We start from the raw sequence: 12,691 nt of genomic DNA on the forward strand, positions 1-12,691 counted from the left end.
GTATGATTTTTTTCATATATTGCTAGATCCAGTTTATTAATATTTTGTTGAGGATTTTAGCATCTAAATTCATCAGGGATATTGGCCTATAATTTTCTTTCTTTGTGTTATCTTTGCCTGGGTTTGGAATCAGAATTATGCTCGCCTCATAAAAGGAGCTAGGAAGTCTTCCTTCCTCTTGAATTTTTTGAAATAGCTTAAGAAGGATAGGAGTTAGTTCTTCTTTGAATATTTGGTAGAATTCACTTGTGAAGTCCATCAGGCCCAGGACTTTTCTTTTTTGGGAGTTTTTTGATAACTGTTTCGATCTCATTTGTTGTAATCAGTCTGTTTAAGCTTTCTGATTCTTCTAGATTAATTTTTGGAAGATTAGATATTTCAAGGAATTTGTCCATTTCATCTAGGTTGTCTAGTTTTTTGGCATACAGTTCTTCATAGTATTTGCTTACAATATTTTGTATTTCTGTTGTGTCAGTTGTTATTTCTCCACTCTCATTTCTAATTTTATTTATTTGAGTCCTCTCTCTGTTTTTCTTGGTGAGTCTGGTTAAAGGTTCATTGATCTTGTTTACCTTTTCAAAGAACCAGCTCCTGGTTTCATTGATCCTCTGTATTGTTTCTTTAGCCTGTATGTCATTTATTTCTGCTCTGATCTTTATTATTTCCTTCCTTCTACTAGCTCTGGGCTTTACTTGCTGTTCTTTTTCTAGTTCTTTTAGATGCAGAGTCAAATTGTTTATCTGAGCTTTTTCTAGCTTTTTAAGGTATGCCTGTCATGCTATGAACTTCCCTCTCAGGACTGCTTTTGCTGTGTCCCATAAATTTTGCGTTGATATATGCTCATTATCGTTCATTTCTAGGAATTTTTTAATTTCTTTTTTGAATCGAGTTGATCTAGTGTGTCCTTTAAGTCTGTTGTTTCTTTGTTAATTTTCTTTCTTAAGGAGCTATCTAGTGATGTTAGTGGGGTATTGAAATTCCCTACTATTATAGTATTGCTGTTGATCTCGCCCTTTAAATTCATCAAAGTCTGCTTTATATATTTAGGTGCTCCTATATTAGGTGCATAGATATTTATAATGGCTATATCTTCCTAATGGATTGCTCCCTTTATCATTATGTAGTGACCTTCTTTATCTCTTACTATAGCTTTTGTTTTAAAGTCCATTTTGTCTGATATAAGTATTACTACCCCGGCTTTTTTTTCATTTCCATTTGCATGAAATATTTTATTTCATGTTTTTATCTTCAGTATATGTACATATTTTGTTTTAAGGTGTGTCTCTTATAGACAGCATATGTATGGGTCTTGTTTTTTTATCCACGCAGGTACCCTATGTCTTTTGATCAAATCATTTAATCCATTTACATTTAAGGTTATTATTGATATGTAATTGTTTATTGTCATTTTATCCTTTAAAACTGTATTCCTCTTTTGCTATATTCTTTTTCCCCTTTGATCTGTTTACAACAGGCCCCTTAGCATTTCTTGCAGCATTGGTTTGGTTGTAGTGAATTCCTTGAGTTTTTTTTTTTTTGTCTGGAAAGCTTTTTAAATGATAGCCTTGCTGGATTAAGGAGTCTTGGTTGTAGGCTCTTTTTCGGCATTACTTTGAATATTTCTTGACATTTCCTTCTGGCCTCAAGTGTTTCTGTTGAGAAGTCATCCTTTTGAGGGCTCCTTTGTAGGTGATAGTCTTTTTTTTCTCTAGCAGCTTTCAATATTTTCTCTTTATCACTTAGCTTTGGTATTTTAATTATGATGTGTCTTGGTGTAGATTTCTTTGGGTTTCTCTTTAATGGAGTTCTCTGTGCTTCTTAAACTTGTGAGACCCTTCCTTGCATCAATTTAGGGATGTTTTCTGAATGATTTGATTGAATAAAGTTTCTATCCCTTGTTCTTTCTCTTCTTCTTCAGAAACCCCTATGATGCAGATGTTATTTCTCTTCATGTTGTCACAGAGCTCTCTTAGAGTTTCCTCAGACTTTTACAGTCTCTTTTCTTTTTTCTGCTCCACTTCTGTGTCTTCATTCATCTTGTCCGCTAACTCGCTGATTCGATTCTCAGCTTTATCCATCTTGCTTTTAATTCCTTCCATTGTGTTCTTCATATCTGATATTGTATTTGTCATTTCTGACTGATTCTTTTTTATTATTTCAATGTCCTTTTTTATATTTTCTATCTCTTTATTTAGGTGTTTGTAATGACCATCTATTGTTGTTCTAAGATATTTGAACATCTTAACAATCGTTATTTTATTCTCTGTATCTGGTAATTTGGTATATATGACTCGTTCAGGTCCTTTTCTGGGGATTTCTCTTGATTCATTTGTTTTGCATTTCTCTGCCTTCACATTTTGTCTGTGTAAAAGAAGGTTTTGGCCACTGGTGTCTACTGGGTGTGGCCTCTGTGTTTTCTAGGTGTGGTCTGTCTGCAGGCCCACAACCCCCTCTGCTGCTTCTGCCTACAGCATTTGGGTATGGGGTGCCAGTGCCAGCCCACTGGGGCTGTTGCTGTGGTTTCTGCCTCTCCTTCATGGGAGGGGCTGTGATCACGTGCTCAGGTATAAAAGCCTCAGTGGCCTTGCCCTTTGCCCTACCTCCATGGGTGGGGTCATGCTCAGCCCTGAGGGCAGGTGTGAGTACCTTTGCTCAGTTGCAGGTCTCTGCCTGATTCTGGGCTTTCGCCCCACCCCTGCAAGAGGAGCCCACTCGCAGGACAGCTGCAAGCCTTGGCTCCACAGGCTGGCGGGGCTGCATGCCCTTGCTCAGTCGTGGGATCGCGCCTGTTCTGGGCTTTTCGCTCCATGGCCGTGGGAGGAGCCGGCTCCCGCACAGGCCACAGGCCTCGGTTCTGCGGGCAGGGCAAGGCTGTGCTCCTGTGCCCTTACTCAAGGGCAAGTCTCCACCCCTTCCAGGGTTCCCGCCCTTCCCTTGCAGGCTGGATTGCAGGCAGCCTGCAGCTGGGCTTGACCACTTTCAGGCATTCCCTCCTCCCCAGATGGGCAAGACTGAGCTCACACCTGGGCCCAGTGGTGGCCAGCTAGCTTCCGCCCTTGCTGACAGAACCGCTTCCGTGTCCCGCTGCTGCCTGCCTGCCCTCGAGCGAGCCCTCGGCCATGTGGATGGGGGCGCTGCAGCTCAGACCCTAACACTCCGTACTGTAGTCCTGAAAGCTCCCTCCTTCTAAGTGATTCTGCTCTAAGTACTGCGGGAGAGCTTGTTTGGCTGGTGTCCTGCTTTCTTTGCTGGTATTGCTGTTTCCAGGGGAAATATTCACTTCAGATTTGGGGAGTGACTCATCCCAGGGGTTAGGGTGGCTGTCTCTCAAAGTGTTTCTCCCTGTGCCTCCTAGATTACACTCTCTTCCTGCTGCTCCAGTCCTCTTCTCTCTCCCCATCTCCCAGAACCCAGGTGAGTGGTTGTGAGAGAGGTGTTCTGCACGGTGTCTTTAAGAAGAATCCTGGATCTGAGAAATCAGTCTCTTTCTCACAAACAGTATCCTGTCTTGTTTCCAGTTAAATACTGTCCATACGCCTCTTCTAGGTTCTGGGGCTGTAGGCTGAGGCTTTGTTCTTGGGGCTCAGGACCCTCCTCTCTCTGCTAAACTCACTTCCCACCATGCAAGTCTTTCCCAGCTGCCGTTCGCTCTGGGGAGCTGGGGAGCCCTCTCTGTGTTTCCACTTTTCCTACCAGTCTCGGTGTGCCTTCTTCAGTGTTCCTTGGTTGAAGAGTTCTCTCAGTTTAGTCCAAAGTTGGTTTTTCCAGATGATGGTTCTTAAAATTAGTTGTAATCTACTTTGGTTCTGGGAGGTGGAAGTTGGTACGTCCACCTACTTCATCGCCATCTTGTCGCCACTCCTGCAGTCTGTTTCTTGTACTTAGTATGACTATAGTCCATGTGCTAACATCATTTCAGGAATTTTTTTCTTTTTAGTGGAAGATACTATACTCAATGATAGGAACTTAAAGATTTATGACCAATTTGTAGAAAGTGTGGGAGGCTGGAGTTTGATGGTGGACATTCTGAAAACCAGGGGTCTTATTTATACTTCAAAAGTCAATGTCTTTGGTTCACACCATCTGAGTCTATAAATACATTCCACCTTCTTTAACTCGCTGGCACTTTAAACCTACGCCAGTTTAGAAACTCTGAAAATAGGACTGCTGCTGCTGCTGAGCTTTAGAAATGAGATATTGGTGTCAAGGATGTGAAATCTCTCTTTCAGGGGTTTTAACTTCCTCCCACATTCAGTTATAACAATAGTACTTTATGTTGTTGGAGGAGCAAATGGCCAGATTCAAACTACGCAGAGTTCTGCTCTTCTCCTCTCCCATGTATGTAGAGATGACTTTTATATATACATATAGGTACTCCTTGTAGTCATACAACTTCCTTATATGCATACCACATGGAGACTTGCTGCTACAAACATCTTTGCAACAGTTTTGGATGAATGACTTTTAGAATCTAAAAGCTAAAAGAATTTGAGAAACAAATCCCTGCTGGAATTATTTTTTCCCAAAAATAGTTCTCATGTGGTACAAAAATAATTCTCCTTACTAAGAAGCATTAATATTTTCCAACTTTAAATAAAATATATCTATATATAACAATTTTATATATAAATAAAATTTAAAATTTAAGTATATATATATCTACATAGATATATATGTGTATATATGCATGGATGCAGACTCATTGATTCCCAAGGCTATTTTTCAATGTATAGACTGAATAAGTCTTATTAGCTGAGGCCCATCTCTCTTGCCTAATATTTTCTTAACAAAAGCCTGGTGTAAATGAGGACAGCATTGATGGGTCGCATCTAGAAACCATAGATGTGCCTGACCTGTGGTGGTGCAGTAGATAAAGTGTCGACCTGGAAATGCTGAGGTCACCAGTTCAAAACCCTGGGCTTGCCTGGTCAAGACACATATGGGAGTTGATGCTTCCAGCTCCTCCCCCCCTTCTCTCTCTCTGTCTCTCTCTTCTCTCTCTGTCTCTCCCTCTCCAAAATGAATTTAAAAAATTAGAAACCATAGATGTTCATGAAAATGCAGATTCTTGGGCCCCAAATCTTACTAACAAAATCAGAACCTCAGGGGAGGAAGAGCAACTAATCAGCAATTTTAACAAGCTCCCCATGGGACTGTGATCATTGGGATGTCCCATCCTACAGCATATATGTCACAAACTACTCAGTTGGAAGGTAGACTTGTCCTTGCCAGATTCTGAGTTCACCTGGACGTAGCTCAGCTCTCTGGCAAGGCTGGATGACAACGTAAGAATCCAGTTTCTCCCTTTTGAGATCTCTCAAAACATATAATAGGTGTTCAATACAGATATTTGTTTGGTGGTTTCTCCTGCTTTTGAAGGAGGGCAGAGGGATCATGAAATTACTGTTACCTCATTTGAACAGCCAGCTAATAGTGATTTGATTCCATACTCTAGAGCAGTGGTCCCCAACCCCCGGGCCATGGACCGGTACTGGTCCGTGGGCCATTTGGTACCAGTCCGCAGAGAAAGAATAAATAACTTACATTATTTCCATTTTATTTATATTTAAGTCTGAATGATGTTTTATTTTTTTTAAATGACCAGATTCCCTCTGTTACATCCATCTAAGACTCACTCTTGACGATTGTCTTGGTCACGTGATACATTTATCCGTCCCACCCTAAAGGCCGGTCCATGAAAATATTTTCTGACATTAAACCGGTCCATGGCCCAAAAAAGGTTGGGGACCACTGCTCTAGAGGCCCTCAGACTTTGCAACTGGAAAGATGGTCCTATTCTTCTCTTCCATGGTATAGCGCCACTGTTGCTGTACCAACAGCAGACAACTTTGCCCAGAGTCTGAATTTAATTACTGCAGATTTTTATTTCACCTTTTATATTGGTTAAAGACTCTGACCTCAAACTGCTGCATAAATTCTCTTTGGAAATTATGAAATTATATAACACCTAACATCTTGGAAGATAAGTATAATAGTAAGCTTGATACTGTCCAAACACACACACACACAGAAGGAGGGAGGGAATACATTTTCTATGCTGCTTAGAATCATGCCCATTTTTATAAATCCTCCTGAGCCATGGAATTAAAACTATGGAAAAGTAATATCACGATGTAGTTAGTGAAGGAAAATGCCCTTCAGAATTGGGAAGGGATATGGGAAGATAGAGAAGAGAGAGACTAAATTATTCATGAAGTAGCTTTTCATATTAGTGATATCAAGAACTACCATCATTATTATAAAATTTTAGAACTTGAATCTAGGATCTGTGTTCTATGAAAAACATTGTTTATTATTATTTCATGAGTTTTTGCAATCTACTTCTAGACACCATCTAATGCTACCTATTTCAAAATAATAATACTGGAGACAATTCTTTTTAGCAGAAGAAATTCTTTAAAAGGTTCATTTTGAGTAACCCAGTTGACAGTGCCTTATTCCAACACAAATCTCATTTTGGTTTTCCTTTGTTGCAAGATCCTAAGCCTGGCTGGAGTTCAAGTTTTCCTTTCCTGAGATGGTGGAATTTCCATGAAGGTCAGAGTTTATCCCTGCAGCAGAGGTTAGACAGGTCAGTGGTTTGGCAGTAGAATAAAGGGCTTCAAAGGGACTGAAAAGCAAGATTAAAGAGAATATTAAAATACAGTCTACAACCCAAAATGTAAAACAATTTAGCACAACACTCACATACATGATGCTGATTAACAGAAATGCTTAGAAACCAAGGAAAGGAAAATTGTTTCCTTCTGTTACTTTTCCCGCAAAGATCTTGGAGTCTGCATGGACACACCCAAAACATTTGGCTTGTTCCCAAAACTCCAGACTCTAGCATGGCTGTAAAAATAGCTGTGAGCCAGAAGGACTGACGGGTGGCAAATCTATTTCTGAAAGGGGCCTTGTTCAGTCTGAGCCTCAAGGATTTTTATTTGTGCAAACTCATCTGTCCACGTGGATAAATGCAGTCACACCGATAATCACATTTACAGGGCAAATAGTCACATGAAGTAAAAATCTCCGACAGGGTTCACACTTTGAGGGAAAAGAGAGAGTCATTCCCATTCCAGATGTTGCTAGATAATGCTGAGCAGTTTCCATGAAAAGCTGTAGGAATGGCATTAGCTCACATGGAAATAATGTTTTAACTAGCTGGGAGTGGTTCCTGGAGATTGCCCTGATCCTGCTCAGATCTAACCTACCCTGAGCCATTGCAAAAACTATCTATACCCAGGTACTCAGCTGGTAAGAACAGTTCAGCAGAACTCTGGTAGAAGTAGCCTCTGGCCAAAAAGACATGGCGTTTGTCACTGCCAGCCTTCATAGCCAGGGGTAAAATGCCTCCGAAGACCAAGAACAGAACTGTTAGGGGTCCAGGTCACAGCAAATGCTGAGATAACACCACAGAGATAACCAGGGAGAGCAGTTTCTGAGTGACTTGGTGGAATTAAGTATATCAGTAGCAAAGAAAGGCATCTTTACTCTCCATAACCATTGGGTAAAATCTACTACTGTTTGGTTTCTTTTTTTTTTTTTCGTTCCTTCTCTATAATAAACAATATTAGTGACATGAATTGATTGTACATGATTTCAGTGCTAATGAAATGTTGAGATTGTCAGCTCAAATTAAAATCTTTTTATTTCAGGGTGAATAAATATGAAAAGGTTCTTTGGAATTAGGCTTTGAGCTTCAGTCTAGAGCTCTGAAGAAAATCGTGCAATACCCCAGCCTGACCCGTGGTGGCACAGTGGACAAAGTGTCGACCTGGAATGCTGAGGTCGCTGGTTCCAAACCCTGGGCTTGCCTGGTCAAGGCACAAATGGGAGTTGATGCTTCCGGCTCCTCTGCCCCTTCTCTCTTTCTCTCCTTTCTAAAATGATTAAATAATTTTTTTTTAATTGTGCAACACCCCTCCTCCAAATCCTAGTATTTATAAAATAAGATAGTGTAAAATTATTCTTAGATGTACCTCTGTGTTTAACCATGTAATTGCTAACACTGGTTTCTCACTCCCATCAGGGATTGTCCAAACAACCATCACTGTGAACATCTTGCAGAACTTAACCTTAAAGAGACAGCACTCCGTAAGAGGAATTTCTTTTCTCATCCGGATTACCATGGGCATGAAATTCTTGACTTCAATAGTTAGGATTTATGAGCTATGTCTGTCTTGCTAATTGAAGTAAGTAGCCTGCATGGCACAGTCTTGGCCATGATCCTCGAAGCTAGGCTATAACTTGCAAGTGGGCGAGGCTGACTCCCAGGTATGTGGTATGAGACTGAAGAAATCGACAGATGAGAGGACGGTTGCCTTGGGAAGCAAGAAATCATTTGAAAAGCCAAGTGGTAGGGAAATGGGTAGAGGAAAGAGAGAAAAACCTGAAGAAAAGGGTTAACAATAGAAAAAGATACGAAAGGTCTAAGCAGGTTTGGGAGGTGAGAAGCTGGAGTGTTTCTTTAAGCCACTGGTATACAAGGGAATGGAGACTATATAAAAATTAGACAAACAATGTGTGGTGGAACTACTCAGGATACCAAGTCTGTTCAGAAGACAACAGCAAAACCTGGAGGGCCTGTAACATCAGTCCTTCTGTAGAAAACAGTAGGTTTTGTTGAGATGTTGAATGGGACTCTAAGGAGAATTAGATTCAGTTCAGCGTTGCCCTATAACATCCAGGATGAATATTGCATGGGATGAATATACACCAAAAACCATTATTTCTTGTTTATCTAAAATTCAAATTTAACTAGGCACCCTGCATTTTTATTTGCTAAGTCTGACAACTCAGATTCAGTTTCCAGTGCATTCTATGATTAATTATACAGAATAAACTACAAAGTTTACATAGTGGGTTTTGACACATGCCTCCAATTCTTTTTCCTCTAAGCAACTGGGTGGCAGGGGGCAGGGGGCGGAGCAAGGCGGGGATAAGCCTTACCTAGTGTGGCTTCAGAACAGTCTATTCATCTCCAGTGTCCATCCCACTGCACAGACCACATGTGCTTTATGAACCACGAACTACACCAGGCGTGGCCAACAGTTTTTGCCCCCGGGCCAGATTAGAAAGAAAAGTTTTTTCACAGGCCGGAAGAATATTAAAATTAAAAAATGTTAAATACAAAAACGATTCGTTTAAGTAAACAAAATTTTATTGTGTAATTTATGAATAAATGTAACTGAGTGAAAAATTTAATAGTCAATATGGTTTTAATAAAAATATTTTTTAATAAAAATATAATTAGCCTGACCAAGCAGTGGCGCAGTGGATAGAGCATCAGACTGGGATGCTGAGGACCCAGGTTCGAGACCCTGAGGTTGCCAGCTTGAGTGCAGGCTCATCTAGTTTGAGCAAAAGCTCACCAGCTTGGACCCAAGGTCGCTGGCTCAAGCAAGGGGTTACTTGGTCTGCTGAAGGCCCGTGGTCAGGGCACATATGAGAAAGCAATCAATGAACAACTAAGGTGTCGCAATGTGCAACAAAAAACTAATAATTGATGCTTCTCATCTCTCCGTTCCTATCTGTCTGTCCCTATCTATCCCTCACTCTGACTCTCTCTCTCTGTCTCTAAAAATATATATATATATAATTACATACCATATAAATATCAAAACTGTATTGCAATTGATCAAAACAATATTTAATTAATATAATAATCTTGAAGGGTTATATTTATATCGCAAATAAAACAATAATTTCGTTTTACAAACAGCCTGGACCCGTTTTCAGTTATCAACTGCAGTTATTGTCTATGCTACAATGCTACTTGATTCAGCACACTTGACCACAAAAATAACGAATTGTTTGACCTTGGGTGCCCACCGGCAAACTCCGCCTAAAAGAATGTGGGTTTCACATCACCGCTAAACATCAAACAGTTCATATCGAGTACAAGTACAAAAGTTGTAAATCTTTATAATGGAATTTTTTTTTAAATAAAGAAGTATCACGAATCCATTTGACCAATTATTGGAAGTTAACCCTAGATTAGTCACACGCGGAATTCTTTTCCATGTATGACTATCTTCTTAAATATCTCGATTTCCAATAATCAAAGACGGTTCCGCTTCTGAGTAGCTGAGATTTTAAAGTAGTGGAGAATATTAAAAATTTAGTCACAGGCCGCATAAACTCATTACGCAGGCTGGACCCAGCCTGCAGCCGTATGTTGGCCATACCTGGACTAAACCATGGTGCGAGGGCAGCTCCTTATTGTTTCCAGGCCATTATTGCCAAGTCTTTATCTCCCTTGGGCATTTACTCTAAATGCAGTTGTTCAGTACCAACTATGTAAATCTTTGTAAATAAACTTCTGCAGAAGGCTCTGTTTGCTCCAGAATACTCTTCAAAAACCTTAATAATCTGAATTCCTCATTAATTTAGGAAAAGCTTCACAAAACTGCATCACATCCTTTTTCTGCACCATAAGCATTCTTCATGTGGGGTGGCTTCCCAATTATACTCTCTCTCTCTCTCTCTCTTCCTCTCTCCCTCTCTCCTTCCCTCACATGCAGGAGACCAGGCCTCATGGAGCTTACCCAATCCTTTTAGAAGGCTCAGGGACCCATGGAATTTTTTGTTTCCATTTCCATCTCACTGGCTGACAATCTTACTTTCTGCAATGATGTGAACTCATAGCTCCATGGGGATGATCAAAATTCAGGCCTCCAGCCTGACCAGGCGGTGGCGCAGTGGATAGAGCATCAGACTGGGATGCAGAGGACCCAGGTTCGAGACTCTGAGGTCTCCAGCTTGAGTGCAGGCTCATCTGATTTGAGCAAAGCTCACCAGCTTGGACCCAAGGTCGCTGACTCGAGCAAGGGGTTACTTGGTCTGCTGAAGGCCCATGGTCAAGGCACATATGAGAAAGCAATCAATGAACAACTAAGGTGTTGCAATAAAAAACTGATGATTGATGCTTCTCATCTCTCTCCGTTCCTGTCTGTCTATCCCTCTCTCTGACTCTTTTCACTCTGTCTCTGTAAAAAAAATAATAATAAATAAATTCAAGCCTCCAGCTGTGACCTCTCAATTCCAGGCCTTCAGATTAACCCCTGGCACCAGGATGCTTCATCAAAAGAGCCAGAAAAACATCTTGGACCCGTTGATTGCAGGCCACTCCTCAAAATGCATGATGGGAGGTGAAGCACCCTGTAACCACAGGAAGGAGTCTTACACTAGAAAAGACGAGTCCTCTGCAGGTGGTCTGTCTCCTTCTCTGGAGACCTTTGAAGAATAAAGGCCATGAAATCATGGAAGGGACTTCAGCTTTGAAGGGTAGATGTGGGGCACAATACCCCACTTTCAAAAACAGCAGTGCCACTGAAGATTATCTGTGGTTCAAGAAAAGTAAGAAAAACTGCCCAAGACTTGATGGAGGACAGAGGGAGAAAACTGTTCTTGGAGAGTGGATGCCTGCATTAAACTGGAGCTGAATTTGGCTGAGAAGGAGTTTTTCCTTTCTTCCTTTTCACGAGCTTAGAGCTTTATGTGTTTCCACAGTCTTCTGGAAGCTAACACTTCATGGGTGAGTACTATAAATTCAATAGCATCCTAGTTAAGGATTAGAGAGACATTATTTAGCCAATAGTAAACCTGAGAAACATGCTACCTCTGTGGGTTAAGCATCTGTAAAGGCAGACTTGGTCAGTGCAATGCATTGTTCTCACAGTAAAGCTTCAAATTAGATTATTGACTAGGTTAATTTTCCATGGGATATAGGATTTGGTTTGCATTTCAGAATCAGAGTTCATTAAATTTGCATTGCAGTTGATTATCTTCCATTAAGAAGTTTCATTACTAGGAAGTGTAGTGCTTTACCACCTCCTTAGTTGCAATGCTAAGAATGCAAATGTAGGAGCTTCCTATTGATTTCATTGAATTTCACTAGGCAACTTAAACCCATATTTTATTTTAAATCCCCATTCCAGTTCTTGAAAAATTAGCACCACTACCCTACCAGTAACTGCAAAGAAAAAAAACTATTATAAATTGTATAATGAACAAAGAGCAATTTAATGAATCAAGTTGCTTTAAAGACTATTGCATCTAATTCAGTAAATACATGATTCAATACCTTTTGAGGACATCTTTACTTATAAATCTATTTAGAAGTCAGGTTTTGATTTTCGTTTTGAGTTTTTTTTTTCAAATGCCACCATATATCTATGCAAGTTTTTAAAGGTATATTTCAGATTGATAGCCTAGGGTGGTGCATTAGATTATAGAATCTGAGTTCTGTGAATCATCAGTCTATATCACAAAAACATTTGAGAAAATTAAAGAAATAATCCTATGAAACACTAAGTTAGCTTTGCAGAACTGAACATTTCTCCCAATCAGCCCTGGCTTTGAGTAATATTGGTGACTCTCTTCATTAAGGAAAAAGAGTATGTTCAAAGGCAAATGAGTTTCAAAGGAAGATTGCACAACTTCTAAACTTAATTTTTTTTTTATTTTAGAGAGAAGGAAGAGAGAGACAGATCAAAGTTGCTATCTCTTTCTCTCTCTCCTATTTTAACCTCACTTGCAAGAGACCAGGACTCCTGAAGATTTTTTTTTTCTTTTCCAAGTGAGAGGAGAAGATAGACAGACAGACTCCCACATGCACTGGGATCCACTCAGCAACTCCATGTTAGATGCTCTGCCCATCTAAGGCCATGCTTGCAACCAAACT

The 12,691-nt window shown here is 40.2% G+C and overlaps 1 protein-coding gene across 1 annotated transcript in view; it reads right to left on the bottom strand.

The window, feature by feature from the left end:
• Nucleotides 1-6,458: 6,458 nt before the first annotated feature.
• The window catches only part of CDKAL1 (CDK5 regulatory subunit associated protein 1 like 1), a 1,056,598-nt gene continuing 1,050,365 nt past the window's right edge, over nucleotides 6,459-12,691 (bottom strand). The window contains exon 16 of the mRNA XM_066268295.1: nucleotides 6,459-6,631. Coding sequence (XP_066124392.1) covers nucleotides 6,623-6,631 — 9 coding nt within the window. The 3' untranslated portion in view covers nucleotides 6,459-6,622. The remainder of the gene's footprint in view (nucleotides 6,632-12,691) is intronic.

This window comes from Saccopteryx bilineata, chromosome 3, assembly GCF_036850765.1.
Source record: "Saccopteryx bilineata isolate mSacBil1 chromosome 3, mSacBil1_pri_phased_curated, whole genome shotgun sequence".
Lineage (NCBI taxonomy): Eukaryota > Metazoa > Chordata > Mammalia > Chiroptera > Emballonuridae > Saccopteryx > Saccopteryx bilineata.